Below are 12,080 nucleotides of genomic sequence, written 5' to 3'. Positions count from 1 at the left end.
CCCCCCCGCGCGCTTCGGCCCCGCCGGGCAGCCGGAGGAGAAGTCGAGCGAGATCGAGGCCGAAGAGAGCCCAGCGAAGAGCCTTCGCGCCGCACTGGGTGGCGCGCCATGGGGCCGGCGGGCGCCCGCGGGAGAGAGCCTCCCTAGAGGCGCTGGGCCGCGGGGCTGCCCCTCTTTGGCGGCGCCGGAACCGAGCGCCCCGCAACTTGGGACAACTTTATTATTATTATTTTTTTTACCATTGGATCCCCCCCTCCCCCCTTCCGCTTTTTCCCTCCCGGGCTCGCCGCGACGGAGGCGACCGTGCAGAATTCCTCCCTCCTCCCCCGGTGGCAACTTGGAGACACCTTTGGAGCGGCGTGGAGACCTTTGGAGAGGCGGTCTGGATTGAACAAAAAAACCCCCCACCAGATTGGGGAGCACCAACCCCCTCCAGATTTCTCTTGCGGACTAACGACGGCCGCCCTGCTTGTGATCCGCCCCCCCCCCCTTAATAATTAACCTACCTGACCTCAATTTTTGCTAGAACTGTGCGCCCCCCCCCCCTCTTTTACCGTCGCCCCCCAAACGGCCCCCTCCGAGGCCCACGTTGATCAAACATTAACCCTCTCTTGGGTGGCTTCTTCCGCTTGGCTTCCCTTCTGGCCTCTTTCCGCGTAGGTCGCTCTTCCCACCGCTGCTTTTGCTGGGGGGGGGGGGCGGCGGATTTTTTTAACACCCCCCCCCCCCCAAAAAAAAACACCCCGCCTCGGGTCGTTTGGAAGAGAAGCGATTGGCAGCCTCCCTCCTCCCCCGGTTGCGCCCGAGGCGCTATGGCCATGGTGACCGGGGGCTGGGGAGACCCGAACGGAGACGCCAACGGGGTGGAGAAGGGCTACCCCCGCAATTCCGAGGACGACTCGGCCTCCCCCCAAGGCGGCACCAGCGACCAGGAGCCCGGCGACGACGACAAGGCCGGCCTCCAGGTGGACTGCGTGGTGTGCGGCGACAAGTCCAGCGGGAAGCATTACGGCGTCTTCACCTGCGAGGGCTGCAAGAGCTTCTTCAAGAGGAGCATCCGGAGGAATCTCAGCTACACTTGCAGGTAGGCGAGAGGAGAGGGGGGGGGCCTCCTGGGGAAACGGGGCTTTCCGAGCTCTTTGCAATGCTGCGGGAAGGAAGGGGAGGGGGGAGAGGAAGCCTCACGCCGCCCCCTCGTTTGAGAGCGGGTCGCCAGCGGCCCCCGTTGCGCCACGACGACGGTGATCTGGCCTCAGGACTCTTCCGCCCCAGAGACCTCTTGGGGCCCTGCCTGGATTTCTTAGGCTTGGGCTTGCCTCGAAATGGCATCCGCCACGTTTCCAGTTTCCCGGACGGAGAGAAACAGGCCTTCCCGTCAAGGCTTTTCTGGTCAAGGCGGGGGGGGGGGGGGGTTGCAAGGGCGGCCTCTGTCAGCTCCTACGGAGGGTGCGGCCTCCCTTGCTGGCCAGAGCAACTTGGTTCATTCTCCCTTTTGCTTTGATGCAAGAGGTCCTGGACGACTGCAGTTGCCTTGCCTTGGTAGCCCAGGGGAAAACCTTTCCCAGACTGACCCCCTCCCCCACATGTCCTGCCCAGCCATACTGCCCAGTTACCGGAGTTGCATGGAGTTCCCCACACACAAACACACCATCGTTGGGAGTGTTTCCGGGGATGGATTCTTTGCTCCTGCTTAGGACCATTTTTGCCTTGCTTCCTCAGATTTTGGGCTGTTTCCTTTTATTCTGTCTGGCTTGGCTCGCTGGCTTGAGTGATCTAAAGATCCTGCTCTGCAGGGGGTGTTTTCCTGCGGTCCGCTGTCTTTGGCACACAGAGCTGGCACACATTGAGGTTTAGGGGTGCCGGCCTACCCAGAGTTTGGCCCTGATTGGTACGTTGCTCCTCAAGTGTTCTCTGTGCAGGATGCGCTTCTTGGATGTCTTTGGTTTACCTATCGCTGTGCGTTAAAAAAATTAGACTGTCACTTCTTGCAGCCGTTGGGGGAGCGTGCAAATGGTGGGGTGGGCGAACGGCCTGGATTTGCCACAGCCGAGTGGTCTCTTTCAGGCTTGTGAATGAGCCAAGCGATGCCCCTTGAAGCGGAAGGAAGGCCACCCGGTAGTTATTCTGGGAATTCCTTTCTGCTCCTTGGGCCTCTTCTCTTCCCGCTGGCCTGTGTTTCTGCACACGCCTTGTGGTGCCTTGGGCCTCTTCCAGTGTGCGTGGCTGTGTTGCACTGCCAAGCGGAGGGGTTTCTATTGCTTGCTGGTGAGTGATTCTCTGGTGTCCTCCGAGAAGGCGTGGTATGGTGGCATGGGTAGAAATCAGGGCAAGATGTGGGCATTTTTGCACAACGCAGTGGAGGAATTAAAACCCCAACGAGCTATCTCTCCGCGTCATGGGGTCATTTCTTCGCCGAGGTCTATGGAAATTATAGCCGCATCTTTTTGGAGGTAGACAAGACGATGGAAGAATCGTAAAAGCTGGCGTGCAGTTTCAAGGCTGGGAAGGCAGAGCTGAGTTCAAATGCCACCGCTTTTGTGAACTCGCTACATGGCCTTTCTTCGCCCCTCATCTGGTCTGCAATTCGGTGCGCACTTACTTGGGAGTAATAAAGTGAGATTTCCTTCTGAGCGTGCAGTGGCTTGCATTGTGAGAACTCTGGCCTACTTGACATGGTGGTCAAGGTCTTTGTCCCTTTTCTGATATCTTCCAGGCAAGGTGCGCTTTATCCCTAGAACTTCTGGTGGGAGGGGCTGTGCCTCAGTGGAAGAGCATCTGCTTGGCATTTAGAGAGCCCTGGTTCAATCTCTGGTATCTATAGTTAAAAGATCTGGCAGTAGGCAATGAGGCCTTGGAGAGGTCTGAGCGGACGGTAATTACTTTGATGAGCCATGGGTCTGGATTCAGCATAAGGCAGCTTCCTGTATTCATGTGTATTTCAAAGGACCATTTTAAAGGTATTTATCAGCTTTCTGTCCTGGATTCAGAAGTGGATTTGCATTCAGAAGTTCAGTAATGGGGTTAAAAATCTGGATAGCAGCTCTGTATGTGTGTGTGTGTGTGTGTGTTCATATGTGGCCTCCAAATGGCTCTTTTCAGGAACAGAATATTTCTTTCCGGGTTGGGGAGTGTCAGTGGGGTGTCTCAGTACTGTTCAGAAACGGTCCCCCAAGCGAGAATTCATTTGCAAGTTATGGACCAGAACTGGATCGGATTGCAAATTGAAGTGTTGCACAATTGTGCTATGGTTAGTAGAAGGATACTTTGCTTCTTAGTTGTGTAGCAGACTGCCCAAGAACCAAAAGGGAAATCTGAATCAGTGTCTGCCCCTGGGGCAACCAATGAGTTTTGGTTTTACCGTTCCTCCCAGTAAACCCTCCAGACCAGGGGTGGCCAAACTGTGGCTTGGGAGCCATATGTGGCTGTTTTGCATATATTGTGTAGCTCTTGAAGTTGGCCCTGTCAGCTGACTTGGAAAAGGCATTTATCTCTTTAAACCACTTCTCCAAGCCAAGGTAGCTGGCGGCTTGGAGAATGCATTTCAAATTAAAATTGCTTTCTTTCCACCTCTCCCTCCCTCCCCACCTATTTTCCTCCCTCTTTCCTTCCCTCCCTCACACATTTGACATTCATGTCTTGCAGCTCTCAAACACCTGACATTTACTCTGTGTGGCTCTTACGTTAAGCAAGTCTGGCCACTCCAGGTCCAAATCCTTCCCAGTTTCTCTTCTGTTTCTCCTAACCTTGCTTCTTTGCTAGAAACTCCTGATAGATTTGTGTTGTGTGGCTCCTCATCATTCTGCAGGAGGACCGCTGGTGGATTGGACCCCTTGTGAATATGTACTGTTCAGATTTTTTGCCTTTGGATCCTGCCCCCCTGCTGTCAAACAAGCAGACTACTGAACCATCACACAGACGCTGCAAGGGAAAGGCATTCAGTCTGCGTGAATGTCACTGACTTTCTGAATTAGTTTTCTTTTTCCTTTTGGAAGGGGTCTTTCTGATCCTTATGACCAAAGAGGGGGCAAGGAGGTAGAATCTGGATACAGCTGCCATGGAGGCTGGTGAGAAGCCCGTGTTTCTCAGATGTTGCAGGCCAGTTTTTTTTTTCAGTGTCACATGCCTTTCCAAATTTCTTTCCAGGAAATCCCATCCCCAAGCCTTTTGTGTGAGGGAGAGCCAGTTTGGTGCAGTGGTTAAGTGTGTGGACTCTTATCTGGGAGAACCGGGTTTGATTCCCCACTCCTCCACTTGCACCTGCTGGAATGGCCTTGGGTCAGCCATAGCCCTGGCAGAGGTTGTCCTTGAAAGGGCAGCTGCTGTGAGAGCCCTCTCCAGCCCCACCCACCTCACAGGGTGTCTGTTGTGGGGGAGGAAGGTAAAGGAGATTGTGAGCCGCTCTGAGACTCTTTGGAGTGGAGGGCGGGATATAAATCCAATATCATCATCTTCTTCTTCTATCACAGATAAAGATATAAGGTAATAACACCATCCATTTTCTATCTCAGTTCAGGGACAATTGCCTGGGACGCTTTTTGGAAAGTTGGATATTTTTAACCCCACTATCCGGTTATTTCCAGGACCTAATTTTTCTGCAGATCTCCAACCTGAAAATGATACAAGAATGCCAACTGCATGGCAAATCAGAAAAGGGCCTTCTGTAGTTGCCAACCTACAAATGGGCAAAATCAGCAACTGCTTGTACAAGTGCCTTCTCTGTGGTGGCCCTTGCCTTGTGGAACATTCTGCCTGAAGAGGTCATGAAAGCTCCTCTCTCCTTGTTTTTTGAAAACCATGCAACGCTGAATTATTCAAGAGGGCTTTTCTACACAGGCAGTCGAGTTGCAGTGTACTGGGGTGGCCAGACTTGCTTAACGGTAAGAGCCACGTAGAATAAACATCAGATGTTTTGAGAGCCGGAAGGAAGGAAAATAGATGAAGGGAGGGAGGAGGTGGAGGTGGAAAGAAAGCAACTTTAATTTTAAATGCATTCTCCAAGCTGCCAACTGGCTTGGCTTGCCGAAGTGATTTAAAGAGAGAAATGCCTTCTCCAAGCCAGCTGACAGGCTGGTGGGGGCTTTGGGAGCCACACAATATGTGTGAAAGAGCCACGTGTGGTTCCCGGCCACAGTTTAGCCTCCCCTGCACTCTATTAAAAGATTCGCAAAGGTACCTTCAGTCTAAGTAAGAAAGGTGGCTATAAATAACATAAATAAATTATTATAACGGACCAACATGGTTTGTTTTAACGGTTCAAAGCGTATTGCAAAAGGTTATTTCAGTAATCTGGCCCTTAATGCAATGTTACATGCATGGTGAGTGAGCACAAGAGACTGAGATGAGCTGTTTGAAACCCACCTGGTTGGCCTGTGGCAAAGTCAAAACATTAACCGGGGCCTCAGATTCATAATTCAGCCACTGTGCTGCGTAAAAAAATGGCCCTCAAAAAGGAGAGCGATGAGGTCCCTTTTCGGACCCATGTGAAATAGCCGTACAGGAGAGCAAACACCACAGTGCAGTGCTGCGTTGTTTCTCTAAGCTGCTGTCCACTGAGATAGCCTTTTCAAAGAAAGATCCATGCGGGCAGCCATGTTGGTCTGAAGCCGTAGAACAAAGCAGGAGTCAAGAGGCATCTTTAAGACCAACCAAGTTTTATTCAGAATGTAAGCTTTCGTGTGCTAGAAGCACACGTCATCAGACAAGAGGATGGAATGGCAAGCAGTCCTAAATATAGAGAAAGTGGGCAGTGAGTTAGTATGCAAAGTCATGGAAATGGTTTTTAGCAGATTAAATGAATCACAAGTGGGGGTCTGGTGATTGTTAGTTTGTGTTGACTGGGCTGAAACAACTACAAAGGCAATATAAGTCAGAATAGCAGGTTGATGTGTATGTCATTAGATGTGAAGTGCAATAAATAATAGTCTGTTGTAATGTTAGCTCTGGGTTAAAATGAGGGCATTAGTTTAGAAAGTCACAATCAGCCAAAGAATCCTCTTCACAGTACATCGCTAGTGGTAGACAGCACCTTCCAAAGGTCTGTCAGATTTCTTCAAGTGAGGGTAGCATCTGTTTCTGCCTCCGAATTTGCTCAGCCCCTGGAGTTTTTTTTTTAAATCAAGAACATCAGTGAAAGGTGCAAGCTTCAAACTTCCTTATTCAGTTAATTGCTGCAGACAAGAGACTTGCTTTTTCCATTAGCACACCACGAAGAGGACATCCCAGCATCCTCTGCAACGTTCCAAGAGTTTGTATGCCGTGTCTGTCGGACTGCATGCTGCTTCATTGGCATCTCGGTACCTGAACATTGCCCTAACCTTGGGTAGCTTGTGCTGTTGGGCCAGACTAGCACTTCCTTCCAGCATCCAGAATTCTTTGCTAGGAAGTTAAAAAGATAAAGGGAACCCCCTGTGCAAGCACCGAGGTTACCTACCCACGGGGTGACGTTACATGTCATTTTCTGGGCAGACTTTTTGTGGGGTGGTTTGCCATTGCCTTCCCCGGTCATCTGCACTTTACCCCTAGCAAGCTGGGTACTCATTTTACCAACCTTGGAAGAATGGAAAGCTGAGTCAACCTTGAGCCAGATACCTGAACCCAGCTTCCGTCAGGATCAAACTCAGGTTGTGAGCAGAGCTTGGACTGCAGCTTATCACGGGGCTCCTAGGAAGTGAGTTGCACCACAGGGCTCCTAGGAAATTAGCTGGCCTTAAAACCAGTAATGAGCATTAGATTCATAGTTGTAGCTTGCTCAGGCTATGAAGGATGCCCATATCTTGTCCCTGCTGCACCCCAAGACCTTTCTTTTGCGATGCCTTAGCTTGGACATGTCTCTTTGTTGATAGCTCTGAAAGACATGCTTGGCTGCTGCTACCAATATGCTTTGTATGGAAGGCTGATAGCGACTTGGAGAGGTAGTGTACCACTGGCCGTGTGTGTTCAGAGTTTGAATCTTGCTTCTATGGTGGGTGGCTTCTGTCTCCAGGATGCCAAGTTAAAAGAATTTTACTCTCAAGTTTTGGGAGGAGCAATCTTTGTGCCATTTTCGCGCCTTGTCTTCTTTCTCCTGCTGTTTCTTGTGTTTCAATGGGGTAGGGAAGCATGGGAGACGCGCCTTCAGCAGTTAGAAGTTGTAGTGTGGGATGTCTTTTGATAGGTATTTATTCCCACGCGCGCTTTCTAGGAAAGAGCATTTCCAGGAATTTGAGGCAGGCTGTGGGATAGCGGGTCGCCTTTTCTTGCCCAAGCCCATAGAAATGGGTGGGGCTGTGGACATTTCATTATTTCGCATTTGGAACTAGGCACAGAGTTCAGCATTGTGCAAGTCTCAGCTTCAAGTTTTCGAAAAAACTATGCCAAGTCTCTAGTGCCTTTTAAACATTATGTATACTTTGCCTTTGCAGGGAGCTCCCAGCAATGGTCTCCACTTTGTTACCAAGCTCAGCTTAAAGTCCTGGCTGTCACATAGAAAGCCTATCATGGCCTTGGTCCCTCTCATTTGGGAGACTGCTTTCCTCTCCCCTCCGACCTTCTCCTTGCTCCGCCCTGGCACATTTGCTCATGTCAGCAGGGGCTCCTGTAGGCAGGGCTTTTTTTTTGTAGCAGGAGCTCCTTTGCATATTAGGTCACACCTCCCTGATGTGGCCAATCCTCCTGCAGCTTACAGTGGGCCTTGTACTAAGAGCACTGTAAGCTCTGGGAGGATTGGCTACATCAGGGAGGTGTGACCTAATATGCAAAGGAGTTCCTGCCACCAAAGAAGCTCTGCCTGTAGGTGCCAGCCTGTAAACCGCTGGGACCGCCTCTCTCAATAAACCTCCAATAGGGTGTTGCAATCTGGTACAAAAAAAATAAATAAAATCTCCTGGTGGTCCTTGGCCTGAGAGAGATCTGGCTGTCCTCAACCAGGGCCTGGCCCCTGCCTAGTGGAACTCTCCACCAGAGAACATCTGGGCCCTGCAGGATCTGCTGCCCTTCTGCAGGACTTCCAAGACAGAGATGTTCCGCCAGGCCTTTGGTTGGGGACAGCGATGGGGCAATAAATACTTGGGTGTTGTCAGGTTCCCCTGTCCCCCTTACCTGCTCCCAGGAGCTAGGGAGTAGTTACATCTAATTTTGCAGGGCTTTTTTTGTAGCAGGAACTCCTTTGCATATTAGGCCACACACCCCCTGATGTAGCCAATCCTCCTGGAGCTTACAAGGCTCTTAGTACAGGGCCTACTGTAAGCTCCAGGAGGATTGGCTAAGTCAGGGGTGTGTGACCCAAGGATTTTTTTGTAGCAGGAACTCCATTGCATATTAGACCCCCCCCCCCCCATGTAGCCAATCCTCCTGGAGCTTACAGTAGACCCTGTACTAAGAGCACTGTAAGCTCTTGGAGGATGGGCTGCATCAGGAGTGTGTGGCCTAATTGCCAGGGAGTTCCTGCTACAAAAAAAGCCCTGTTCACAATGAGGTTTCACAACAAATTCAAGGTTTGGATTTTGACCTTTAAAGCCCTAAGCAGTTTGTTGTAGTGGTGAAGTGTGCGGACTCTTACCTGGGAGAACCTGGTTTGATTCCCCACTCCTCCACTTGCACCTGCTGGAATGGCCTTGGGTCAGTCATAGCTCTCGCGGGAGTTTTCCTTGAAAGGGCAGCTGCTGTGAGAGCCCTCTCAGTCCCCCTACCTCACAGGGTGTCTGTTGTGGGGGGAGAAGATCTACGAGATTGTAAGCCGCTCTGAGTCTCTGATTCAGAGAGACGGGCAGGTATAAATCTGCAGTCGTCGTCTTCTTTAGTTGGAGACCAACATACCTCCAGGACCATCTCCCGGTGGACCAGGAGCTGCTGGTGGTCCTCGGCCCCAAGGAGGTCTGCCTAGCCTCGTCCACAGTCTATTTGGCTCTGTTGCCACTTGGTGGGATGCTCTCCTTGCTGCGATCCAGGCCCTGCAGGATTTTAATGCAGTTCTGCAGGGCCTGCACGACAGCTGTTCCACCATTGTCAACGGTTGAGGCGGTGGAGATCTAATTGTTTTGGCCTCTCCCTCCCAGCACTGTCTGCTTGCTTGCTGTGTGCAGTCTATTTTGTCCTCTTCTGCCCCATCAGCACTAATGGTCATCCATCCGCACATACGTGGGGAACCTCTGCAGGAGCAGTCAGATAATGGCATAGCTGTTGACACCATCTATTGTTATAATTGTGTTTCTTTTATTCATTGAGGTTTTATTGTCATTTATTGCTTGGGTTGATGTTTTAGGACAGGGGTGGCCCAACTTGCTTAATGTAAGAGCCACATAGAAGAAATGTCAGATGTTTGAGAGCCGTGAGATACGAATGTCATAAATTTGAAAGCCATAAGGGAGGGAAGAAAAATTGAATGAAAGGTGGAAAGGAAACAAATAGATGGGGGGGAGGGGAGCAGAGGTGGAACGAAAGCAACGATAACTCTAAATGCGTTCTCCAAGCTGCTTACGGCCTTGGCTTGGGGAAGTGATTTAAAGAGATTAATTAATATACATATATCTATATGTATGTGTATACACACACACACTCTTGTAAGGAGGCTGAGCCAATTTGCTTCACAGATAAGTAAGAATTTGAACTTGGGTTTACCCCAACCCTCGTCTGACCTGTCTACACCACACCATGCTGACATTGTGACGGAGCTAGCTGGGCATTTGTGTCATCTTAACTCCTTAAAAAGATACGCCCACAGCTGATTGTAAATTTGACTACCAATTGGGACAGTTGTATGGTGCATAAAATGTGATTTTTTTTTTTAAAAAAGCGTTTATTGCAAATTCTCAGCTGCCGGGTATTTTGCCAGCCAAGAGAAACACATTTAAACGTGGAATAATTTCACGAGCGAGGAGGAGGTGATCTGCTAACCCGCATAATTAACGCCGGTTGCAAAAACCAGCTTTCCCAGGTACTGAATCTGGATCTATTTTGGGTGCTAAATCGACGCCGCGCCCGGGAGGGCAGGTTAGGCTAGGTGGTGGTGGCGGCCAGGCCACCCAGAAAGCTTCATGGCAGAGTGGGGGATTTAATCTCTTTCCTCATATTTGGCTTTTTAGGGCTTCTTGCAAGCCATCCTCGAAAACACCAAGCGCAATGCGTTTCGGTGAGCACTCATTGCTCCCTGGGCATGCTGTGCTCAGAAGGAAGTCTATCACAGCCACGGATCCGTGGCTAAGCAAAGAAATGCCTTGTGTGTGTGTCTGGGTGTATACACATTGGCCACGTTTTCATCACGGTCCTCCTTGTCATGTCTTCAGATTCAGCAGCTGCAAGGTACAGCAATAACCCCAGAAGGTTTTTTGCTAGAGTTATGGAGGAAAAGCCTGTATGTGGTAGCTAGATAGAACCTTCGCATTCAGAGTCATTATACTTCTGAATCTCACTTGCTAGGACCGGAATGTTGAGGGTGGGTCTCTCTCCAGGGGTACCTGGCTGTCCTCTGCTGGAGACAGGATGCTGGACTAGATGGACGCAGGTTGGTTTGATCCTGCTGGGCTCTTCTGCTCCGTGTCTGGCTTTATTTTCCTGGAACACTGTGGCTCTTACGAGGTCTTTGTGTTAATGGGCATGGATGGACTGGTGGGAGGGACGTTAGCAGCAGATGTGTGAAGGAACAGAATTCATGACTTATATGAGATGTGGTACATTGACCCTCTATTTCGGCAAGAAAAGAGATGGGAGTGGTTTGTTGCAGGCATCCGGAGGCTTCTGCTTATGTTGCAGGCATCCGGAGGCTTCTGTAAATCTTGATATTCTTGATGGCCCTGTGTCTGGTTACAAGAGATGGTTGGTGCCTGATAGGGTATAGAGTGGGGGTGTCAAATTCATTTGTTATGAGGGTCGGTTCTGACATAAATGAGACCTTGCTGGGCCACGTGTACCATAAAATTTAATGCCAGGTAGTAGAGACATAAACTTTATATAGGACGGGGGTTTTTTTGTAGCAGGAACCCCTTTGTATATTAGGCCACACACCCCTCTTAGATAGCCAGTCCTCCCAAGAGCTTACAGGGCCTACTGTAAGCTCAGGGAGGATTGGCTACACCAAGGGTGTGTGGCCTAATATGCAAAGGGGTTCCTGCTACAAAAAAAAAGCCCTGAGACACAGACAAATACAATTAAGGGTTTAAAAAAAAGGAATTCAATGAAACATGCTTAAAAGATTAGCACTCTTGCAAAATTTCATTTAACAGTCTCTGATAACTGAAGGAAGCAAGAGAGTGGAAGCAGACCTGCTCGCAGGCCTGATAGGAGCCCTCCAGGGGCCTCATTCGGCCCCTGGGCCACATGTTTGATACCGCTGCTTAGCATCAGATTTTGCCTGGAAAGGCCTGGGTTCAAGTCCCCACTGAACCATTAAGCTCACTGAATAACTACAGGCCCAGTCACTGTCAGCTCACCCTACCTTTCAGGCAGGGCTCTTCTTCTAGCAGGAGCTCCTCTGCATATTAGGCCACGCCCCCTGATGTAGCTAATCCTCCAAGAGCTTAGAGGGCTCTTAGTACAGGGCCTACTGTGAGCTCCAGGAGGATTGGCTACATCAGGGGGGCGTGGCCTAATATGCAGAGGAGCTCCAGGGTTGTTGTGAATATCCAGGGAGGGGAACGAGAACCATGTTGGGAGGTTTGGTAGATGACAAGATGGGGGGAAATTTGCTGCTCCCAAGACATCAAAAGAGCTCCTCTGGATCACATCAAGGGGACAACTGCTAGAGGACTAGCTAGGTTCATGTCCAAATCCGTGGGGGGGAGGGATGAAAGAAAAGTGCCTCAAAAACAAATGCTTGTGATTGTAAATATAAGGGAAACAGACAGTTACTGGTTTCATTCGCTTCTATGGCTTGTCTAGATAGTTCAAGGTGATCCATCCAGGAGAAATTGTATGTGTGTTAACTGCCATCAGGTTGCTTCTCAGAGGCCCTGTGCGGTGTAGTGGTTAAGAGAGGCGGACTCTAATCCGGAGAACTGGTTTTGATCCCCCATTCCTCCACCTGCAGCCAGCTGGGTGACGTTGGGCCAGTCACAGTTCTCTGAGAGCTCTCAGCCCCACCTACCTCACCCGGTGTCTGATGTGGGGGA

At 50.3% G+C, this 12,080-nt stretch overlaps 1 protein-coding gene across 1 annotated transcript in view; it reads left to right on the top strand.

Moving 5' to 3' along the window:
- The first annotated feature begins 781 nt into the window (after nucleotides 1-781).
- NR2F6 (nuclear receptor subfamily 2 group F member 6) overlaps nucleotides 782-12,080 on the top strand; it is a 44,142-nt gene continuing 32,843 nt past the window's right edge. Inside the window, exon 1 of the mRNA XM_060232680.1 lies at nucleotides 782-1,084. Coding sequence (XP_060088663.1) covers nucleotides 813-1,084 — 272 coding nt within the window. The 5' untranslated portion in view covers nucleotides 782-812. The remainder of the gene's footprint in view (nucleotides 1,085-12,080) is intronic.

Source organism: Heteronotia binoei, chromosome 2, assembly GCF_032191835.1.
Source record: "Heteronotia binoei isolate CCM8104 ecotype False Entrance Well chromosome 2, APGP_CSIRO_Hbin_v1, whole genome shotgun sequence".
NCBI classification, from domain to species: Eukaryota; Metazoa; Chordata; class Lepidosauria; order Squamata; family Gekkonidae; genus Heteronotia; species Heteronotia binoei.
This window is presented reverse-complemented; position numbering and strand designations above follow the sequence as displayed.